Genomic DNA, 23806 nt, shown 5'->3' with positions numbered 1-23806 from the left:
AAGGATTCATGGGGAAGAGAATGGAGCAGTTACAAAAGATAAGCGGGGGGGTTGGGGGGAGAGGCTACAGGATAAGTGTAATATTTAATTACATGCACACAGAGCAGAGATATAGACAACATTATATGCACACACATACACAATTTATACAATACATGTAAATACCCAATATACACCCAAAATATATATAGACGGTGTATATTTTATTTAATTGATGTTTGCATCAAAGTACAGGTTACCATCCATAACACAGCACACTGAAAGGTAAAGTCAAACATACTGTTTTATTTTCAATATTTTACTGACATTTTGAATGTACACATATGTATCTCTCCAGGGTATGCCAATCACCATGATCTCTGGGCACTATAAGAGATTCTTAGATGTTTGATTTTTAGTACAGAGAGAGATGCTGGCTGATTTCAGGTGTTTGATTCAAAAATATATTCAGTAAATTCATTACACTCCCACATATCTGTAATATTTCTCTTCTAGTTCATCCCTTGAAAAGACAACCTCCAGATATATGTATTTACAACAGCAATCTCTGACCTGGAAGTGTTTACACGTACAATGGGCAGATCCTTAGCTAGTATAAATGAAGCCAAAGCAGCTATGATGATTTGTACCCGCTGAGGATCTGGCCAATGTGTTTAGTAGTTCACAGTTTTACTCGTTTATTACTCATTTTGGTACACATGTAGTTTATTGCTCCATTCTTTCAGGATATTTATTATAAATATGATTTAATTAAAATCATTTGAAGAGAAAAGACTTCCCCGTTCTCTGAGCCATTTGCGGCTGGTGGTGTACAAGGTGAGCACCCATTGTTAGGCAACTTATGACTCAGAATTTCTTCCAGGTTACACATTTACTTACCTTACGTACAACAATATGTTCACTAGGATTGATGATCAAAGCCTCTCTTTCCTCCTCAGACTCCATCTGAACAGTGTATTCTCTAGGTACAGACTTGTAACTACTCATTTCGAGTCTAGAGAAAAGAAATTGAAAAGGCAGGGGAAACATGACTGAAGTTATCTACTCTTTAGAAGTATCATTATCAATCATCATATACCTATGAAAATATTATTTTGTACAGCTCAGCTAGTGCTTACTGCTTTTGGTAAAGAAAACAAAAGGAAACTATTTGTCTTTTTCAGCCTCTATTTTCGATTCTGGATGTTTTACTTATTCATACTACCCCAAACTTTCTTTTCCTCTTTCTAGCTGATTATTTAGTACTTGTCAAATTAGGATGGTGATTTTATTTATTTGGATGTAATTAATATATGGCTATCTATTTCTCTGAGTGTATGTATAAAATCTGTTATACATGGAATGCTCTGCTAGCTCAAGGGGGGAAAAACAGTACTGACTAGTGAGTTCAGCTAGAAAATTAGTAGACATTTTTTAATTTAGATCAGCACAAAGACCGTGCAATTTGCGCTTGAGACACACTAGCCAAGCAGTGTAGACGTTTTCACTGCTGTCAAACTGGTTTTGTACCTAGTCATGGAAATCCAACATTTTTCATCACTAACCTCACTAAAAAAACAGTGGCAAACAACAAATAAAAACTTCAAGCTCAAATTTTTAGACAGACTAGACACTCAGTATTAACATCAGCCACAGTAACTCAGAAGGAAAATCCTTACATTCTTCCAAGAGGAAAAAACCTGCAATCGGTCATTAAGGCCCTGACGCTACAATTAGAATGAATCTCTGTGCCCATGTGGAACTCCCTCGCCCCTCACTGCTTTCAAAGGCATTCCCTGTGAACATAAGCATTTGCTGCATAGCTCCAATTGTAAGGTCAGCTCATATGGTCTGAAAAGGGAAAATATTGTGCAAGTATCTCCAACCTTTTACATTGTTCCTCAGTGAGTCCTAAGGCCTCTTCTGCAGCTTCTCTCCTACTCCTTTCTTCTGACAGTGTTTCTGTCAGCTGCGACAGGGCCTGTTGCACTGAATCATACTGCTGCTCTGTCTCTGCAAGCCTACAGCAAATGCAAATACTAAATCAATTTAAGCACAGAAAGGAATATTAGATTTCCTGATCATTCTTTTATTTAATTTACTTGTATTTATTACAGAGGTTCGGGTATGCCGACTAGAGACTGCATTTTTCAGTGAAATATTTCACCAGTCTTGGATTACCCAAAACTAAATCACAAATTCATGTTGAGTTTGCTGAATAGTTTCAAGAAAACCAAAACACTCAAAATGTTTCTGTAATGTTAAAATATTTTGTTCTGATCCGACTCAAAGTTTCTCTTTCTGATTTCACGTATTTTGACATAAGCAAAGGAGGACTAGGGTCACAAAATGGCTGGGAAGTGATTCATTCATAAGGCAATTCAGTCACTGGGCCAGGAAAAAAGAGTGGGAATGACTCTATAGCACAGTGGTTAGGGCACTCTCCCCCAAGAAGTGGGAGAATCAGGTTCATGTCCCTGCTCCAAAGACTAATTATTTATAAACAGTGGACAACTTCCACAGGAGGGACTGAGAAAGACCTACACCAGAATATCCCATAGTCCAGTGGCTAGGCATTTTCCTGCAATGTGGGGGACCCAAGTACAAATCCCTTGTCCACATCAGGCAGAGGGGGGAAATCAAACTTGGGTTTCTCTTACATCCCAAGAAAGATTCCTAACCACTGGCCTAAAGATAATAAGGGAGGACGACGACTCCTTCTCCTCATCTGCTTTCTGTGAATCTAGTTCTCCTTAGCTCTTGTCAAAATCCCCAAAATTGAAACAAAATGCTCAGTTCTGACCCAATTAAAAAAAATTACTTTTTGATTTCCCTGAAATTTCAAAAATTTCCTTTTCAGTTTGACCTGAAAACCATTTTGTACATTTTTTGGAATTGCCAACTAACTGAAAAATCCATTGTTTGCCCAACTGTAATACTGATCTGGAGTCAAAGACAAGTCACTCATAACTTGAATACGACAGGTCTGGTTTTAAAAATAAAATATCACCAAATATACTTCAAATTTTTTCATATTTAAGACTTAATTCAACTATACTCTTAATAATGCCTATTTCTTATATACGCTTTTTATCAGTAGATCTCAAAGTGCTTATAATTATAACTCAAAAATGATCTAGACAAACTGGAGAAATGGTCTGAATAAATAGGATAAAATTCAATAAGGACAAATGCAAAGTACTCCATTTAGGAAGGAACAATCAGTTGCACACAAACAAAATGGGAAATGACTGCCTCAGAAGAAGTATTGCGGAAAGAGATCTGGGAGTCATAGTGGACCACAAGGTAAATACGAGTCAACAGTGCAACACTGTTGCAAAAAAAGCAAACATAATTCTGGGATGTATTAGCAGGAGTTTTGTAAGCAAGACGAGAAGTAATTCTTCTGCTCTACTCCACGCTGATTAGGCCTCAACTGGAGTACTGTGTCCAGTTTTGAGTGCCACATTTCAGGAAAGATGTGGACAAACTGGAGAAAGTCCAGAGAAGAGCAACAAAAATTATTAAAGGTCTAGAAAACATGACCTATGAGGGAAGATTGAAAAAATTGGGTTTGTTTAGTCTGGAAAAGATTAGACTGAGAAGGGACATGATAACAGTTTTCAAGTACATAAAGGTTGTTACAAGGAGGAGGGAGAAGAATTGTTCTTCTTAACCTGAGGGTAAGACAAGAAGCAATGGGCTTAAACTGCAGCAAGGGAGATTTAGGTTGGACATTAGGAAAACTTTGGTGATTAAGCACTGGAATAAATTGTCTATGGAGACTGTGGAATCTCCATCATTGAAGGTTTTTAAGAGCAGGTTAGACAAACACCTGTCAGGGATGGTCTAGATAATAATGAGCTCTGGGGCCTGGACTAGATGACCTGTCGAGATCCCTCCAGTTCTATGATTCACAATCTTTTTAATGTATATATCCTCAACATCCCTATGAGGTAGGGAATCATTATTATCTCCATTTTACAGATGGAGAACAAGGCACAGAGGTGCCAAGGTCACACAGGAAGTCTGTGGCAGAGAAGCAAATTGAACTTGGGTCAGCGCCCTAACCACTGGACCATCCTTCCTCTCTGATAAATTCACTGTAAACATTCCCTTTCTTAAACATCAGTTTTATCTTCCAAAAACAGCCTTGCAAAGAAACGGGAGTGTGAAGCAGTAGAGCAGAAGCAGCATTGTCATAAACAAGAAAAGAAACATCATAAATTGATGTAAATCAATCCTGACCTTTTTCTAAGTTCATCTAGTTCCATATTGTCTATTTCAACAATATCTGCAGTTCTTTCTTGCGGAGCTCCTGGGGGAACTTCTGCTCTAGTTTCACCCTAGAAAATATAAAATATTAAAATAATAAGAACCTGATGACCATGTTTCCAGTTACAAAATCTGTTCTGCCAGTTGAAAAACATTAGTTCCACTAGTTCACTAATTCCATTAGTGTTTGTATCTGATATTGTCATTTAATCCTCAAATTCTGGGATTACAACTTCCCAAATGAACACACAAACAGAGTCTTTCCTTTGCTGCCAGGAGGACATTTCCTATGCAAGCCACAAGACTCAAAGATTCCATGACTTCCATTTGCACATTTATTGTTTGGCCTTCGGGGATTTCTGCATGTGAATAAATAAATGGGGTGAGTGAGCAGGCTGAACACTTACACAAAACTGAGACAGAAAGTCTTAAAACAATCCCCAAAGGCCTTCAGTGAGCAGGGGTCAGCAGCATACTGCAGACACAAAAAAAGGACAGACATGGTGGGTTTACACTAAGGAATCCCAACCAATAAACCAGCAAGGTAATGCAGGAAGACTAGTTTAAAAAAAAAAAAAGAGCGAGATGGTGGTAAGGCACCCTTCAAAGCTTTAAGGCAATGTTTGTTAAGAACAGGAAAGCAGGAGAACTGAAACGTCGTAAGTGTGAAAGAGGCCTATTGGTACAGCTGGCAAAAGTGTTCATTGTTCTATAACAGCAACACCTACCAGGTCTGACAATCTCACTACACCTAGCACACTGCTTTCATAGTAGTTATCTATAAAGAATATCATTTGAGATCTTAAACAAAGCCAGGATCACAATGATCATTAATATCAGTGCGAGATTCATGTACAAATACATGCAAGAAGTTATATGTGCACATGGACATCTACAGACACAACAGAAAATATGCTTCTCTCTCTCTCACTCACACACAAAATAGGTTTGTAAAAATGTGTGAATCAAGGAAAAGTTGACAAACAGGCTTCTGCCAGACAAATTATGTATATTCACCTGCCTGCCTCAGTTCACAAGTAAATTAAGCATTGTAGGTCAATACAAAGGAAGCCTTATTTGCATTCAATGTCAACAAGAGGATGTGAAACCAACATGGAGTCAGCAAACTAGAGAATGAACCACAGGGGATTGTCCTTACTCTGGGGACAAAAGCGATGGACTTTGGGGGATAAAAGGAGAAGGGAAAAGAATACCATTTGCTCCTTCACCGAGGAAACAAAAAGAACAGAACAGAGCTTTTTTGCATTCATGAAAGAAGATTCCCAGCTATACTGGTTGGAAGCATGGGGAGGCTGCTTTAGACGAGACAAGCCTTCTTTAGACAGACGGTTAACCTGTTAAAGTTTAGTTTCTAGAAAGCATATATTGATTTTGTTTTATATGTAACCTATTTCCATTATTATCCTGACTCACGCTCTCTAAATCTTAGCTTTTGATAATAAACATATGATTGTTTTCATTATAAATATATCTCAGTGCTGTGATGTTCATCATGAGCTGATCCTCAGTTGACAAACAAGCCACTGTGTACACTATCCCCTTGAGATGGCAACCTGGTAATTTCCGTGAGTGTCCAGGGGTGAAGGGCTGGACACTGCAGGGAATGCTCTGAGCACTGGAGGTTGGCGTGTGCCTATCACTAGCCAGCACAGAGACAGCAAGGTCTGCAGAGACCTGGATGTCAGTGCTTGTGTTGCCAAAGAATGTTAGTTTCAGGGAGCCGAGCTACAGCAGGCACAGACAAGACCACTTCATGCTAAAATCAGGAGTTGTGTCATGAGACTAAAAAGCAGAGAAAAATAGTATGTTCATTTTACCTGAGCAGTATCTTGGAAGGAACTAACTTGCACTGTCTGGTATTCCCTCTCAAGTCTGAAATAACGATTTTGCAGATCAGTGTAACGCAGCTGATTCTCTCTTAGAGTCTGGGATACTGTCTTCAACTGGGCAGACAATACAGCATTCTCTTCTACTGACTGCATTACCTGAAACAATTCAACCTTTCAAAACAAGAGCTAGCAATTCTCTCTCTAAAGAGATATACTGTAGAGATGAGATTTATAGTTAAAAAGAGCAATTGTATAGGCTAAAAAAAGGGCATTAACAGACAGTGTGATGGCAAAGGCAGCAGTTGACAATTTTCAAAAGAAAACAAAGGAAAGATTTTAAAGGGATCCTTTTCCAAAGGTCATCTATAAACATGCATGCACAAATAGAGTTTTGCTCACAAAACGGTGCAAGATAGAAAACTGCACACACAACTGCTTGTGCATACATGTTTGCCTGATTTATAATTGCAAATGGGCTTATCTGCTGATTTTATGGATGCATTTTTAAGACACTTTGAAAATTTAACACAATATGGCTCAAATACTGTACTAAGTGTGGAGGAATTTCAACTGCTCCCATCTTAACTGTAGTCTTTTTTGCTTTGAATGTGATATAGTTTTGGTGCTGCGACTTCTGCATTGCAAACTGCAGGGTCAAGTGGCCCTGTCTCAGTCAAACAACAGCTATAGTTCAAAGATATTCTAGATTTTTAGCTTGCCAGTTCCACTCTGAGCCAACTATGTTGTGTGATCTAATGCTGTAGTAATATAAATACACAGTACACAAATTAAATATGCCTTGTTCCCAGATTCAGGTAGATGAAAATATTTCTATATTCACATTAGCTATGCTCCACATTTACCCAGAGTAGTTACAGCTATCACCTTCCCTACCTTTGAGTTCATCTGCTGGAAACGCAGCTCCCTCTGGTGCATCTCCTGAAGACAGCGCTGCAGTTCACTCTGAAGCTGGCTCCTCTCAGCTAAAAGATGTTTCACTTGCTCAGGACTGTTTGTACTTCCAACCAGAGTGACTGTTTCTAATGGCTTAAACACCACCCAAAAATTCAAGGTTAAATCTACAGAAATTGATAATGATACGCCTCTATCCCGATATAATGCTGTGCTCAGGAGCCAAAAATCTTACCGCGTTATAGGTGAAACCGCATTATTCTGAACTTGCTTTGATCCACTGAAGTGTGCAGCCCTGCAACCCGGAGCGCTGCTTTACTGTGTTATATCCAAATTCGTGTTATATCGGGGTAGAGGTGTATATAATCCATTGTTTTAACATACTTTTAAATCAGTGATGTCTACAGTCCCATTATTATTTCCTTTCACAAGCCTGTCCCAAGTTTTGAATAAAAACTGTTCTTATTTACATAAACCATTGGTCCCCAACCTGGGCCAGCCCCCACAGGGTGAGGAGGGGGTTGAGGAGAGGAGGGAGTTCCACCCAGCCCCATTCTGCCTCCAGCTCCATTCTGGCCTCACCCCCAGTGACAGCTCAGGTGCTGGCTCTGCTCCTGGCCCCAACCGCAGCTCCAACCACAGCCTCACCTGTGGCCTTCAGCCTCGACTCCCGACCACAGCCCTTGCCCTGACTGTCTCTCTGTTCTTGGCTGTGGCGTGAACAGGTTCTATTATGGGTAGGGAGGGGTGCAACACAAAAAGTTTGGGGACATTGGCATAAACTAACATCTCACTGGTGTTTCCAATCCACCCACTGCAACACTGAGAACATGAAGTGAAAATTACTCTAAACAAATGAGACTAACTTCACTGATTTTAAGTGTCTCAGTGAAGCAAAAAGGCAGAAAACGAACGAAAGAAAAACAATGAAAAGCATTTTAAAAAGTTCTATCAGTTTTTAGTAACACTGATAAAGAAAGGTGGTTATTTTGCAAGTATGTATTTCAAGCAGAGAGTATTCCTTTACAAAAATACACCATCATTCATTACACTGAATCACAGAAGATGAACCGTGTCCATCTCTATTTGGCCTGCTATTCTACAATCCTATCCAACTCCAACAATGAAGGGCAGTTTCCTACCTATCATTTCTAGTACCAGTTTTACATATATAATCATACAATGGGCCTTCTACCACTTCCTTCAAGATACTATTCCACACTCCACCAGTCATCACTGTTAGAAAGTTTTACATATTACTCATGATTTGATGATGATCAGAAATTATTAGTACACAATAGTCTTAATCTTGGCTACTAACTGTTATCATCATTAGCCAAATTAGAAGGTTAACTTACTCCAACTTTCCTTTGAGTCACAAACATCAAAGATGACATTAGGTTAATATAACACTTTTCCTTAGATCGTTATTGTTCATACACAAGATCTGAGGAACAGAAGAATTACCAGACTGGATGAGATCTGTGGTCCATCTAGTTCTGTATTCTGTCAGCAACAGCAGTCACTACCAGATACTTCAGAGGAAGGTGCAAGAAACCTTGCACTGGATACATGTGGGATAACCTTCCCCTCACATCTGGTCTCTGCCTAATTTCCAACAATTAGAGATTGGCTTACACCCTGAAACATGGGGTTTAATATCCCAACATGGCATGCATTCGACGAAGTGGGTATTCACCCACGAAAGCTCATGGTCCAATACTTCTGTTAGTCTACAAGGTGCCACAGGACTCTTTGTCCCTCTGAAGTTTCTCTCTGGACTGGACTAGTCTAAATAACCTTCGTGTCATCTGCAAATTTTGCTACCATCCTGCTCACTCCCCTATCTAGATCGTTAATAAATACATTAAGTAACACTGGATCTCACACAACTTTGAACCACCCCACTGTTAATTTTTGGCCAAGATAAAAATAAACCATTTATTATTAACTCTTTGTTTTCTGTTTCTTAGCCAGTTTTTGACTCAGAACAATACTTTGCTTCTTACCACATGACTATTTATTATTTGTATTACTGCAGCACTTAGGAGGACCAGGACCCTATTGTATTGGGTGCGTAAAACACTTAGGTTTTTTAGTAGACTTTTGTGAGGGACCATGTCAAAGACTTTTTGACAGTTTAATTTTGTCAATTAGTTTTTCTTTATCCACTTCTTTACTGAGACATTCAAAGAACGCTTACAGGCTATGATTTTCCTTTGCTTAAACCATAAAACCCAATATATCCTGATCTCCAGGTACAGATGTTAGGCTTATTGATCTGTAAATCCCTGGATCACCCCTTGAGCTTTATTTAAATATACATACACTATTTGCTATCCTCCAATGCTTTGGTTTCGTACTTTGTCATAGTTCTCTTTTTGGAAATGGCTTTCAAGATTAAAAATATTAACTGACCAAGTGCTTTTGTTTGTTTGATTTTTTTTTAAAATTTGGTTTGGTTTACCTTGATTGGGTAATTGCTACCAATGGACACAGATTCCTTAACAATCATGTCATGCTGTAATTTCTGTAATTCTGCAATCTGCCGGTCCTTGTCTGCAACAGCCATCTGGTACTGATTTCGTAGTGTTTGGGACTCTGTCAGCAGGAGGTTTTTTTCCATTCTGAACACAAAATATTAAATGAGGCGTTAATTATTACATACTGCATAAAAGTTAATGTGAAGAATCAAGCTGGCCTCACTGATTTTGAAAAACTCCATGTTGTGCACACACTCACAGATCAGTAGCTGAAAATACACATCCATGCTCCAGCCCTTCAAAGACTTCTGCTGTTAGAAAGCCTAGACAACAAGGCATGGAAAAACATACTGCACATACTTTGCTGACAAGAGGAGAGACAGGGATGCTGGCAGACCAGGTGCCAGCTCATGCCATGGCCTCAGGCCTCCCTGAACACTTACAAATGCACAGCTGGAAACCAGTCTTGCTTACCTGTGTGTTAACATTTAATATCTTTTGATAATGCTAAGTTGATATGTAAGTGTTAACACTTTATAAGATGATTGTAGGATGCTGCACATACTGATCTCACTTCTCTAGCCCATGGTGTAGTTATATTGATTATTTGCAATGTAAACCTCTGTAATTGTATAATGTACTAAACAGGAAAATAATAATTAGTAAGGGAAAGGGCTCATCTTCCATACAAGATGGCCCACTAAAGGCAAATGAGGTATTGTGTAGCATCAAAGGAGAGAAAGGCTCTGTTGGTTGCATTCCTAATTCCCTCCAGGAATGAGAGACTTACACATGAACTTATCCCATTCGTCTGGACTCTGGAGTGGAGGGGATAAAAATCCCTGAAAAGGAGAAACTGGATCTTTTATGCTATCTGGGGCAAAGATTCCTAAAAATAAACATAGAGAGTCCCATGCTGCTTGGCATGGGTTAGCCCTGAAAGACATTTTGAATTGACAAATTACTACAACTTTATCACATTATGAATCATAGACAAACTCCTCTCCCTCTCTCTGTATGTATATATATATGCTTGCTTGCACCTGTAACTAACTCTCTCATTTCTTTTTCCTAGTTAATAAACCTTTAGTTAGTTTATTACAAGACTGGCTCCAAGCATTGTCTTTGGTGTGAGATCTAAGGTACAGATTTACCTGGGGTAAGTGACTGGTCTCTTGGGACTGGGAGCAACCTGAATATTTTGTGATCTTTGGTGTAAATGACCATTTATCACACAGTCCGGTGTGTCCAAAGGGATTGTTTATGACTCCATTATAAGACTACTGTAGTACTTTGGGAGTTCATCTTTGTTACTGGGTTGGTGAAATCTAATTATAGAACATATAACCAGTTTGGGGCATCTGCTCTGCTTTTTGACAGTCTTCCCTAAGGGTTGGCACTTTTGGTCATGAGCCTCTCCATACAGCACGACAGACATAATGAGGGCTTCTACTAAACTTTAAATGTACCGAAATCCTGATGACCCGGATAGCTTTCATGCAGACTCAAATCACTTTACTAAGGAAACAAATTGTATCTCTGGGCAACACTGCTCTGTGTGACATTGTCATGAATGACATTAGGGGAGTGCAATCCCTTCCCACTTAAGAGTGAAAGTTATTTGTGAGCTCTGTGAGGGAACTGGGGGGCAGGTTACTTTGGAATGCTCTTCATTCACGTCCCCCAGTGGTTAAATCTGATTGCTAGAATTAGGTTTGATGGATTCATGTCTGTTGGCAAGTATTTACTAGTACCAAGGTGGGGTGGGCCTCAGCTCAACAGGAGAGCTTCGATCTCAAGAAAAGAAACTATTTCTTGTAAAAACACTGAGATCCTTTATTTGAACCACAATATCACAAAGATGAGATGGCTTCCAATAACTGCTGGGAAATGCACTAGGTCACTGCATCTCAGATGTGTCTCAGATACAGAGTGCAAATGGCTTCTGCTGAAATGAACCATCACAATCTATTTTCCACTTCCAATTGTATGGATGAGTCTGAGCTAGTTGGTTAGAGAGAGAAAAAAAACCCCGTTAATTTCAACGTGTCCTTTCCCACAGGCTTGAACTAGAAATATGCTCTGACCGGCATCCCAATAAACATTCAGATCCAGTGGTGTGCCTCCTAAGGGGTGCTAACCATTTAAAAAATTCCCACTGGTTTCCATCCGGGTGAAGGGCACTCAGTTTCTTGCAGGATCAGGCCCAAAGTTTACATATACCCATGTAGCGCCAAAAAGTTTTCCAAAAGTTTGAGATGTGAACAAAATTCAAGTGAACCCCTGCTGGAGCATGGATTCAGCTCAAACCTCAACCTGGGATGACTTTCAGTATTACTATGACTTGAGCTGAGCAGTTTGCACAGCTTACAAACTTTCCAACATCTCGAGCTGTCTTACAAGAGCAGCTACAGTTTGTGGGAAATGCATCTTTTGCATAGAAATGATTAATGGTTAATCTTCTAGGGAGCAATATAATACCTAGCAAAGAAATTAATTACAGAGACCCAAACTAAAATTTTACATATCAAAGCCACCAAACAAGACAAAAAAAATTCAGCTCCGAAGTAGGCCCATTAGTCTTTTACGTTGAGCAAGATTTCACTATATAAAGGAATGAAGAACAAAAGAAAATGTCACAGAAATAGAATGTCACACATAATGGAAACCATTCCATAGCAATTTTTTGTTTGTCAGATAATTGTATAAGGATGTTTCATTTTGTCTACTGTATCCGTCTAAAGATTATTTTACGTAAGCAATGTATACTTTTTTGTTCAATCCAATATTTGTACCTTAATCCAGCTAGTTCACTCTGGTATGATGATATCTGTATTTCAGTTTCCTCTTGAAAGGCTTTTGTCCGATGCAAGGCTCTCTCGAGGTCATCTACCTTGGTCTTTAGTTTCGCTATCTCAACAGATGCAAGGCTAGCTCCTTCTTTAGCCTACATGAAAAACAGGTTTGGTAAACAAGAATAAAAACTGTATTACAGAAAAATCTCTCTTAGTACCAAAACTATATTTGTAGAAACATGGCTTCCTCTCATTCCTCTCTTGTTTGTACTGGTCCCTGTTGTCTAAGATACCAGTCTGATTCTAATTGTGCTTTCCTTGTTCAACCTGCATTTTTCTTAGTATTTTGCTAAATTAGTAAATTAAAACATCACAAGTCTCCAAAAGAGACAAACTCCTTGCATTTTTCTTTGAACTTTACATAACACATCTAATCAAAGTTTACCAGTCACTCTCTATCCATCTGAAATATTTCCAAATTGCTCTTAAGATAATTTATCTCATTGATGCTGTCAGAGGCAATGGGAAATGAAGCCATGCCCTGTTTAGTTTCATGAACTACCTTTGACTGGCTGAGCTCCTGCAGCAATCTGTCTCGGTCATCCTGAAGACTAGCCATGGACCTGGAAAAGGCATCAATCTGTTGAACATAATTCCCACACTCTGATGAGAGCCTGGTAATCTCAGAGTCTTGGGTGATTAATGTCTTGCACAAATTTTCTATTTCATCAGCGAACTGATCAAGAGTGATCTCCTTTTCACCATCAATAAGCACTGGGTTCAAAAAAGTATGTTCTTTGAGTACACTGAAGAGATTTGATTTAAAATAATTCAGGTCAGCTTCAAGTTCATCTGCTCTTTTTTTTTCAGACTTGAGTTCAGATGCATATTTACTCTGAAGTACCTTGAAATCCTCTATTAATCTGTCTCTATCATCTTGCAAAGCAGTCATAGCTTTTCCAAAGGACTCATTTTGGGATCTCAATTTTTTATTCTGAAATTGTGCTTCTAATAGCCTCTTCTCTGAAGATGCATCAGCTTCCTTCCACAGAAAGTTAGCATTGTGTTCAAATGCTGTCATACTGTATTTATCTTCTACATCTTTTGTATTTTTACCTACTACATTCTGTACTTCTTGAAACTTGTCCTGAAGTTTTTCACCAGGTTGTACACTAGCCTTGAAATCTTCATTCTGATGTTGCCCGCTTCCCCTAGTTTGTGGTTTCTCTCCAGATTCAGAAACTAACTTCCCTTTGTTTATTGATGAAATTAGAGACTCTAAGTCTTTAACTTTGGAAATTAATTTTTGATTTTCATGTTCTAAAGATTCTGTACTCTCCTTTTGCCATTTATTAGTCAGCTGCATTTCTTTGATTTGTTTCTGAAGATCAGTTTTTTCCTGTTCAAGGTTCTTAATGCAATCCAGTTGCTGTTTAAGCAACTCTTTCAACTGATGATCTTTCAATGACAAAACTTGGTTAAGATCTTCCCTGTACTTTATTAGTTGTGCACTTTGCATTGCATTTTCAGAATGAAGATCATCTATCCGATTCAGAAGTTTTCTTAATTCTTGTTTCAGGGCACTGTTCTCACTAGCACTGTTCACTAATAGACTGTCTTTCTGACTTAAAATATTTTGGTGATGATGCTCCAGATCTTTGTATTTAGAAAAGAGATCATCTCTGTCATACTGGAGAGATGACATCGATTTTTTAAAGGCATCAATTTCACTGGCAATCTCAGCCTTATCTTCAATTGCTTTGTCTGCTTTCATCTGGAGATTTTTCAATTCATCTTCCATCCTCTGACAGGCCTCATCAGATTGTTCTCTCTCTTTTTGCAGAGACCTTATCTGCTGTTCATACTCATTAATCTGTTTTCTATGCTGAGTCTGTATCTGAGTTAGATATCCAGAAATCTCCCCACCCTTAGAAGAAATCAGTAGAGAAATTTCGGTATCTTTGTTGTTCAGCATTACCTTCATTTGCTGAGAAATGGCAATCTGTTTTTCCAACTCTGCATGGGTCTTTTCCTTTTCAAATAGAAGTTGTTGTAATTTCTGTTCTTTTCTAGCAAAATTACTTTCCAATGCTTTTATCTCTCTTCCTGCATCACTACTATTCTCTATAAGATGATTAAGAGAATTATTTTCTTTAAGCAGTGCTTGCAAAGCTTCTTCTTTTGACTGAAGAGCAATCTCCAATTCTTCTTGTCTGTTGATAAGAGTCACATTTTCTTCCTTTATTCTACAGAGCTCACTGTGGTGTTGTGTATCTACAGCTTTTTGCCACAAATGCATTTCATTCTTGGATTCTTCTAACATGGAATACTTAATCGTCAGTTCCTGTATCTGAGCCACTTTGTCCTTTATTTCTTCTTGTAAGGACATTATTTTCTTACTACTGTCATCCATCTGTTTCTCTTTATTTTGAATAACCTCTTTGAACTGTATTTCCCAGGTTTTCATTTCACCAATTACCCGGTCTCGGTCATTTTGAAGAGAGGACATACATTTTGTAAAAGCTGCTAATCTGGCCAAAGTTGTACTCAAATCAGCTTGAAGTTTCTTGTTTTGAGAGTCCTTAATGTTGATTTCCTCTTGCAACTGATGAAGCTCACTAACAGCCCTGTCTTTCTCCCTCTGAAGAATATTGTGTCTTTCCTCAAGGTTCAACCACTCTCTTTTGTGAACTGTTTTCAGTTGCTCACAGCCAAGCTCTAATTCTCTCTCAAATTCTCTCCTTTGAATTTGTAGTTGGTCTTCTTTCTTTTTAAGTTCCCTTTTCCCACTTAAATTCTCAGCTGCAAGTCTTTCCAGTTCACTCTTTGACTCATCCAACAAAGCTTTTTGGGAAGAAAGCTTTTCATTCAGATTGTCTATTTCTTCATTTGACTTGGCGAGCCTTTCTGTGGTATTGTTTAGATCTTTTTCAAATTTTTCACTCTTTGACTGTGATAATTTCACAGATCTTTCCAAGTCCAGAATCAGTTCCTGGAATTTAATAGAATCTTTTTGCAACTGGTTAATTTCTTGCTGCTTTTCCTTTAAGAGTTCTTGCAATTCTTTGGTTTTGTTTTTTGTACCACTATTGTCCCTCTGGGCACATTTCACTTTCTCCTCAAATACTTTTACAAGATGCAACTGTTGTTCCTCTTTTTCCCTAATCACACTGCATTTCTCTGCCTTTGAGTCTTCCAACTGTTGAATCAGCAAATTGTTTTGTAACTGTGCAGATTTCAGCCTGTCTGTCAGCTGATCCACCTTTTTTATATAGTTGAGCAACTCTGTCTCCAGAAATTCTCTCTCATTTTTTACTTTGTAAGAAGTTTCTTGCACATTTTCAAGTTCTTCCTGTAGAAGACATTTGTCATCTTCTAAAATCTTAACACTCTCATTTAAGCTAACAATTTCTTGTTTAAGACTTCTAGATTCATTTTCTAACTTTGATAGACAGTTGTTTTTCTGGTCCAAAGATTCTTCAGTTTCTTTTACTCTTTCTGAAATCAATTCTCTCTTCTGCTCTAGGATACGCATATTTCTCTCTTTTATTGAAATATCATCATTTAACAAAGCAATCTGCTTTAATAATGATTCTCTTTCATTTAATACATCACTGATTTTAGACTGCATATCAGTCTGGGACACTTCCATTTGAACTTGCAGGTTTTCCAAAGCTAATTTAGTTACATTCATGTCATTATGAAGGACTTCATTTTCATTCTCAGTTTTCTTTAAAGCCTGCTTTAAGTTTTCAGAAGTGTGTTTCAATTGCTCATTTTCCTCCATTAGCTGCTTGTTCTGCAGAGCAGCTTCATGAAGACGAAGTTGGTATTCTTCCATCCTTGATGCATGTTCATATGTCTGCCTTTCTGCTTCACTCTGTAGTTCATCAATTTCCAATTGTTTGGATTCAGCAGATTGTTTCAATTGGTCCTTTATATCTTTGTTTTCTTTAATGACTTCTTGAAGCTGTTTCTCAAGCTCATGTTTTTCAGATTCCCCTTCATTGAATCTGTGAATAGCTTCCTGCTTTTCTTTTCTAGTGACATCGATAACCTGCCTCATTTCTGCTATTTTGCTACTGATATTCTCATAGGCTTGCAGAAGTGACTCATATTCCTGCTTTAATTCATTATGTTTAGCTTTCCATCCTGTTAATTCAACTGTCTGAGAATCTTTTAAGGTATTGAGTTGGAAAGAAAAAGCCTCTTTCTCCTGAACTATAGTCTCCATGGTAGATTTAAGACTTTCACATGCAGCAGTTAGGTTTTCATTTTCAGTTAACAGTTTAGCATTTTCAGAAACAAGGGTCTCCTCTTCACACAATGAAGAAACAGTATCTGAGTTTTGTTTTTCTCTGCCAAGTTCAGACAACAAGTGTTCAAGGGTATATGCTTTATTGGTCAGTTCTTCTTTTTCTACCATTATTCTGTCAACCTGATCTTTCAGAAATTTGTTTTCTTTCAGGGCTTCCTTGCGTGATATTAAGGCTGCTTGGAGCTTTCTTTGGAGACGTTCTCTGGACTTTTCATCTGCAGCATTCTTTTGCTCTTGTGGTTGAAACTCATCCACATTTATATTTTTCTCCATCTGCTCTGGGGTTGTTTTTGTTTGTTTCTGAATTTGATAGTTTGTTCCTTCTATTAGCTTAGCTCTATCAGAATGATCAAGTTCCAGAGACTGAATACAGATGTCTCTGTCTTGTAATCTCCCGTGGAGCAAATTAATTTCTGAATGTGTCTGTACCGATTCCTTGTCAGTGGCATTTTCATCTTTAACTTTCTTGCATAATACCATAGTATTGCTAACCTCAGAAGATTCTACTGCCTTCTCACGTAACATACTTAACTCCATCAACAGTTCTTTGTTTTCTTCGCTTAAATGTTTTAATTCCTTTTTCATATTGAATAATTCTGCATTGGATTTCTCCAAACTGTTGATGAACTCCTCTCTCTCTCTCTCCATGTCTTCAAATGCCATTTTAAAATGTCTGGCTTCTTTCTGGCTTTCCTGCAAACTGAGCTGTAACTGCACAGCTTCTTTCAATATTTCCTTTTCCTGATCAAACTTATCTTTGAAATCCATTAGAGTACAATGCAGTTCCTTAATTTCCTCATTCTTTTCTGCAACTTGTATATTGGCTTGTTCAAGATCAACCTTCAATTTTTCAGATTCCTTCTGAATAGTCTTGTAATCCTCTACACTCTTTTTAATTACAGTTTCCTTCTCGTTATTCATGCGTTCAATCGTAGTTTTAAGATCCATTACCTCAGTCTCATATTTTTCCAATTTTTCTTGCAGTTGACCTATGTCAACGAACAGGCTGTCTTTGTGTTGCTCATAGTGCTGTTCCAGCTGACTCACAGAATTCTTCAAGTTTACTGTCTCTTTTGTTTTCTCCCCAAGTTCAACCTCTGTCTTCCTCAACTCATCCTTTAACCTTTTTGTTTCTTCACAAAGTTTTGCATAGTCATTACTTAGTTTCTCTAACTCACTGTCTTTCATTGTCATTTCAAACACTGCCTGTTCTGATTCTCCTAACACATTTTGAACCTCATATTTTTGTTCATCTGATTCCAACTTGCTTTGTTCAATAGTTTCTTGTTCTTGAAGTGCTGCTACATGAGACTCTAACTCTTTCTGTAGAGAGTATATTAGCAACTGATTACAATCAAATTCTTTACACGTTCTTTGATGAACTTCCTGGAGTGCTTTGTGTTCATTTTTGAGGAGTTCAAGGTCTTTAGTTTGTTCATCAAATAGTACTACAAGTTTAGCATACTCTTTTTTTTCTTTCTGCAATTTCTTAATATTTTCTTTCCAGGTCAAAAGTGATGCCTGAAGTTTCTTTTGAAGTATTTCTTTATCTCCTCCTAATTGACCTGGCTGACTAATTTCATTATTGAAATTCACAGAATTACCACCAATGTCCCCAGCATAAGATTCTACCAAATTAGTATCTTTCAATAATTCCTCCTCGTCTACAATTTCAGCCTTGAGATTTTCAAGAGTTGCAAGAAGTTGAGAACGTTCCTCTCCATATTCTCTCTCTCTCTCACTAAGTACAGACTGCATGTGAGCAAGCATAGAGTCCTTTTCCTGCATGGTCTTTAGATTTTGCTCAGATACTTTTTCTTTTTCAGCAAGGATATCTTTTAACTTTGCAACACTGTCCTCGAGCTGCTCCAAACTGGATACTTTGGCAGAAAAACTTTCATTCATGTTATTTATCTTGGACTCTTTCTCAAACAGCTGTTGCTTCAGAGTTTCAAGATGGGACTCAAGATCTTTATTTTGTGTTTCAACAAGTTTCAACTGATGTGTTAACTCATCAACCCTCTTCAATAATTCCTCCATTTTTTTATGCTCTTTTTCTATTTCTTCCTGTCCAATCCTTTCAAGTTTTCCAATTTTTTGCATTAGGTCTTTTCTTATTATCAATGCAGCTTGAAGTTTCTTTTTCAGGATCTCCTTTTCCTTAGCTAGTTTCTCAAGATTAAACTGCAGCTGCTCTTTTTCACTTAGTAAGTCATTAAATGCAGTTTCTTTGTTGCTTAATTTAACCTGATTATGTTGCAGTTCTGTCTTACAATCTTCAAGATGCTGGGATACTCTATTAATATTTTCTACTGAACTACTCTGAAGAGCTTCCAGGTGCTGTAGTTTGGTGTTTAATATACTTCGCTCTTCAGAAAACTTCACCGTTTCATTAGACATGGATTCCATGACTTGAGCAACAAAACAATCCTTTTCTTTCAGCTGCTGATTTAGTGCAGAAATCATATTGTTCTGCTGGTTAGTCTGTGAAGTTAAATTTTCTACATGGAGGTCTTTTTTCTCCATTTCTTCTAGGAGACTCATTATCTTTTTACCTTCCATGTTCAACTTCTCATGACTGATTTTGAGTTCTTTTTCTGATTTATCTAGCTTCTCTTGAAGCAAATTGACTTCCTTGTTCATTTCTGCTAACAATTTTTCTCTTTCTTCCACAAGAGACTGTTGTTTATACAATGTGTCTTTGACAGTGGCCATTTCTTTTGACAGACATTCTATTTCAGAATGACAGGAATTTTTCACCTTTTCAAGATCATTCTGCAACAGCTCCTTTTCTTTCTCTATCGACTGCATACTTTTTAACTTATCTCTTATAATATCCATTTCTTTCTCCTTTTCTAAAAGAAGCAGTTGAAATTCCTCTCCTTCCATTTCTTTGCTCAGAATAGTGGATACCATGGTAGAGAATCTTTCCAGTTTAGTTTTACTACTACTAACTTGCTGACCAACATCTGAAGTCTCTGCATCCTTTTCTTTGAAGAAATGTCTACTACTAAGTAATGCAGATAGGCTTTTAGTTAGCTCCTCTTTTATAACATCCAGCTCTTGCTGTAAAGACTGGATTTTACCATCCTTTGGTTTCATTTCACTTTCTAAACTGCTCAGCTGCTCTTTAAGAATGGCATTTTGCTGAGTTGCCCTATTAAGTTCTGATACCCACTTGTTTTCTGACTCAATTAGACTTTGTTCTAACTTTTCAATTTTAAGCTTTAATTCAGAGACTTCTTCACCCTTCACACTAACCTGCATCTGTAACTGCTCTTTTTCATTCTTCATCTTCAGTTTGACAGCGTCGATCTGCATTCTTGAGTAATTCTCAGTGACAACTAGTTTTTCATGAATTTCTTGTAGCTCTTCTGTTTTTTGCTGTAACTGAGTTTGGTATGTAATAAGTTCATTGTTTTCTACAATCAACTTATCAATAGTCTCTTGTAAGAGAATTTTCTCCTTCACTAAAGAATCCACCTGTTGCTGCAATCTCTCTATTACAAGAGCACTGTCACAGCAGTCTTGAGCGGATTTGGAATGTACATTGTTCAGCTCAGACTTTAAATGTTCAATATTTTTAGCCTGTTCAGCGCACTGCACATAGAGAGTCTGTAAAGTTAATTCTTTTTGCTGTGTATCTTGTTTCCATATATTTATTTGGTCCTGTGCTTTTTGGTGTTCACATTTTACAGAGTCCAGTTCAACTGTCAGAGAATCAATTTTCTTCTGGTTAATAGCAAAACTGTCATCTTTTTCCTGCAAAACACTAGTAAGGCTTTTCACAGCTGCAGCACTTTTCTCTAGTTCCTCTCTAAGCATCTCTATCTCATTAGTAAGAGCACAAATGTTGCGCTCTGCCAGCTGTATACTGACATCTTTTTCGTTTAACGAATTAAGTAGCCCGGCTATAACTTCCTCCTTCTTACTAAGTGATACATTAAGTGTATTTCTTTGCTCGTACTGAGCTGCAAATTTTTCCTGCAGAGATAAGAAAGCATTTTCTTTTTCCTGTGCCAGTTCTTTGGACTTTTGTATTTCTTGTGTCAGTTCATGCATCTGACTCTGAAGCTGAGAAACTAACTGTGTCTTCTCTTCATCTTCACTTACTCTGTCATTTAGCTTTTTGAGGAGACTTGTTTTTTCCACAAGAGAAGATTCTTTTTCTAGCATGGACTGGCTAATATCATTTATTACTTTCTTCTGATCATTCATCTCTTTTTTTAGTTTTAGTGTGGCTTCTTCCAGATCTGTAACCTGGTTCCTTAAGACCTCACATTCTCTCTCTTTGTCATGAAGATGTGTCTTCAATTTATCATTGACTAATGTGGCACAATTGACAGCCAATTCCTTCTCTTGAACAATTGTTTTTAACTGTTCTGCTTCAGAGGTCAAGGACTCTAACTGTTTTTGCTGCATACAGAAAGACTCCTGTACTTCAGAAATGTGTGCTTTCAAATTAACATATTCATCTGTCTTTTGCTTTAAAGACTTGTCTTTCTGTATAACTGACTGATTCAATTCTGCTGTTTTTTCCACCACATTTTTAAGCTGACACTGAAGGTCAGAAATTATCTCCATATTCTCAGACAGTTGAAATCTAAGCAAATCAGACTCCTCAGATTTATCTTTAAACAACTTTAATTCTTGGGCTTGCTTCTTAAATTCACTTTCTTTTTCTTGTGCTGCCCGTCTAAGCTGACTGGTTTCAGAGCTCAGAGCTTGTACTTGGTTTTGCAAATCTGAAATTATTTTCAAATGCTGCCCTTCTCCTGCCACTTTGTTTTCTTTCATTTGCTGAATCAAAGCTTCCTTCTCAGAAAGGAGAGCTTCTTTTTCCTCAACACCAATTTTTAATTTTTCATTTTCAATGGTTAGGCTATCAATTTGGTGCTTCAAAGCTAAAATATTATAATCTTGCTGGGAAATGTGTGAAGTCAAGGCAGATATTTCATCTGACTTTTTCATTACTGTAGCATTAACTGTTTCAATATCTACTTTCAATTTTTCATTTTCTAGATTTAGTATGTGTGCTTGGTGCTTAACTGACACAATTTCTGACTGGTGCTGCGTCAACTGAGACTGAAGATCAGCACATTCGCTTGATTTTTTGCTGCATATAACTGAAATGTCTTCCTTTTCATGTTTCAGCAAATCCCCTTCTTTCCTTAGTAGTTCTACTTGGTTATTTAACATTGCATTTTTTTCCGTTTTCTCAGCAACTTGCTTATGTAGATTCTCAAGCTCTACATATTGATTTTTTATAGTAAAATCTCTCTCTTCCACTGACTGAGATAACTTTATATTTGCCTCCTTAAGCTTTCGAACTTCATTCTCTAACTTTTCCATACCCACTTTATTTTCCTCTACTTGCTTACGTAAGGAAACATTATGAAGGATTTGTTGTTCTTTAGCTTCACAATCCACAGTTATGTCTTGAATTTGTTTCTGCAGTAATAATATTTTTTCCTCACTCTGGCTGAGCTGTTGGACTAGTGTGTTACATTCAGTCAACTTATTATTTAGCATTTCTTCTTTTTCTACTTCTCTGTCTTTAGCATCCTTCAATTGAATGATGAATGATTGTATTTGTTCATGTAACTGTTGTGTCAGCTCCCTGCTTTCAGACAGCTGATTGGTTAGCACATTGCATTCCTTTGTTTTCTCTAGCAGCTGCTCTGTGACTGAATTTTCTTTTTGTTCTACAAGTGTTGAAAGTTGCTCAACCTTTTTCATTAACACCTCATTATCATAATTTAGCTCTGAAAGTGTTTTTTGGTACTCTGTTTCACTGACAGATACCTTATTCTCCATCTCTGTTACAGCCTTGTTTCTCTTCAACAGCTCACACTCCTTCATGTCCAATAGTTTGGACAAACTCTCATTTTCATTGACTAATTGTTGCTTTTCTTTTTCCACAGCATCTATGATATTTCTCAGATCTTCATTTCCTTTTATTTGCTCTGACAAATCTTTTTCTTTCCCCTCAAGAGCTGCTTGCAACTGCTTATTAATTAAAGTAACTGTTTGTGTCTCTGCTTCCATCTTACTAACTATTTCTTCTCTTTCAGTTACGTGGTTCTTAAGTTCTTCAAATTCCATCTCTTTGGCTTTCAGGTCTCCAATTAATTTATGTTTAGTCTCTTCACTTTGCTGCTCCACAATCTGAAGTTTTTGCTCCAACGATGTAATCATCTCTAGTTTATCTTGTAAAACTTTTTTAACTGTTTCTTGATGTTCAGTATGTTCTGCAAGCTGTCTGGATAACTTAGCCAATTCTTCATCTTTATTTGCAGTTTCCAAAACTAGCTTGTTGTATAACTCTTTAACTGATTTTAACTCGTTCTCAAAACTCTGTTCTTTGTTCTCCTTCTCTTTAAGCAAACTCTTTAGTTTCTCCTTTATAGAGCTGTTTTCATCAAGCTGGGATTTCAAATATTTAGTTTCTTCCCTGTGTTTTGCCTCAGTTTCTTGTAGTTTTTCAGAAGTTTTATTAATTTGTTCTTTCAGCAAAGTAATCTGTGACTCACACTCCATGAGCTTGTTATGGTATGTAACCTTGTTGGACTTGATTTCAGAACGTAGCCCCTTAATTGTTATGCTGTTCTCACTGATTTGCCTTATCAACTCCTCATTTTCTTTGGTTTTAGCGTCAGTCTGGCTTTTAGATTTCTCCAGTTCCAACCCCATTATATTACTCTGCTCAGAAAGTACAGAAATCTTCATGCTTGTATCTCTTATATCAGCTGTTTGAACTTCTTTGAGTAAGTGGGTTTCCCTTTCAGCCTTTGTCAATGCTTCTTCCATTTCTCTTATTTCTTCCTCTTTGCACTGGATCTGGCGTTTTAGAATGACAATCTGTTCAGAATACTCAGTCATACTGGAAGAGAGAGCAGACATTTCTTTGTCTTTTTCCACTAGTACTTCCTTGAGGTTGTCAATTTCTCTTTCACGTCGCTGGAGGTCTTGAATTAGTTGAGATCTCTCCTCTAAATGGTTTGTGTTCAATCTGTCAAGTTCTTCATTTGTCTGGTTAAGTTCCAGTTGCATCAATTCTACCACGGCATCTTGTTTCAAGGTCTAAACATCAAGAAAACAATGTTAAAAATACGCTATTTGAGAGGAAAAACTGCTCTCCTGCTTATGAGACTAGTACCCAAAGCTAAATAATCAGTCTCATTAAACAATGTT

General features: G+C 37.5%; 1 protein-coding gene across 3 annotated transcripts in view; it reads right to left on the bottom strand.

Moving 5' to 3' along the window:
• Positions 1 to 23806, bottom strand: part of LOC120403491 (golgin subfamily B member 1-like) — a 64094-nt gene that overhangs the window by 792 nt on the left and 39496 nt on the right. For all 3 annotated transcript variants that reach the window (XM_039534561.1, XM_039534560.1, XM_039534562.1), the window contains exons 21-28: positions 12857 to 23695; positions 12295 to 12446; positions 9484 to 9643; positions 6999 to 7151; positions 6093 to 6260; positions 4228 to 4325; positions 1866 to 2000; positions 880 to 994 (exon numbers count right to left, since the gene is read on the bottom strand). In XM_039534561.1, coding sequence (XP_039390495.1) covers positions 880 to 994; positions 1866 to 2000; positions 4228 to 4325; positions 6093 to 6260; positions 6999 to 7151; positions 9484 to 9643; positions 12295 to 12446; positions 12857 to 23695 — 11820 coding nt within the window. The remainder of the gene's footprint in view (positions 1 to 879; positions 995 to 1865; positions 2001 to 4227; positions 4326 to 6092; positions 6261 to 6998; positions 7152 to 9483; positions 9644 to 12294; positions 12447 to 12856; positions 23696 to 23806) is intronic.

The sequence above is a fragment of the Mauremys reevesii genome, linkage group 4 (assembly GCF_016161935.1).
Source record: "Mauremys reevesii isolate NIE-2019 linkage group 4, ASM1616193v1, whole genome shotgun sequence".
Lineage (NCBI taxonomy): Eukaryota > Metazoa > Chordata > Testudines > Geoemydidae > Mauremys > Mauremys reevesii.
Note: the sequence above shows the minus strand (reverse complement) of the source record. Positions and strands in the feature narration are given on the sequence as shown.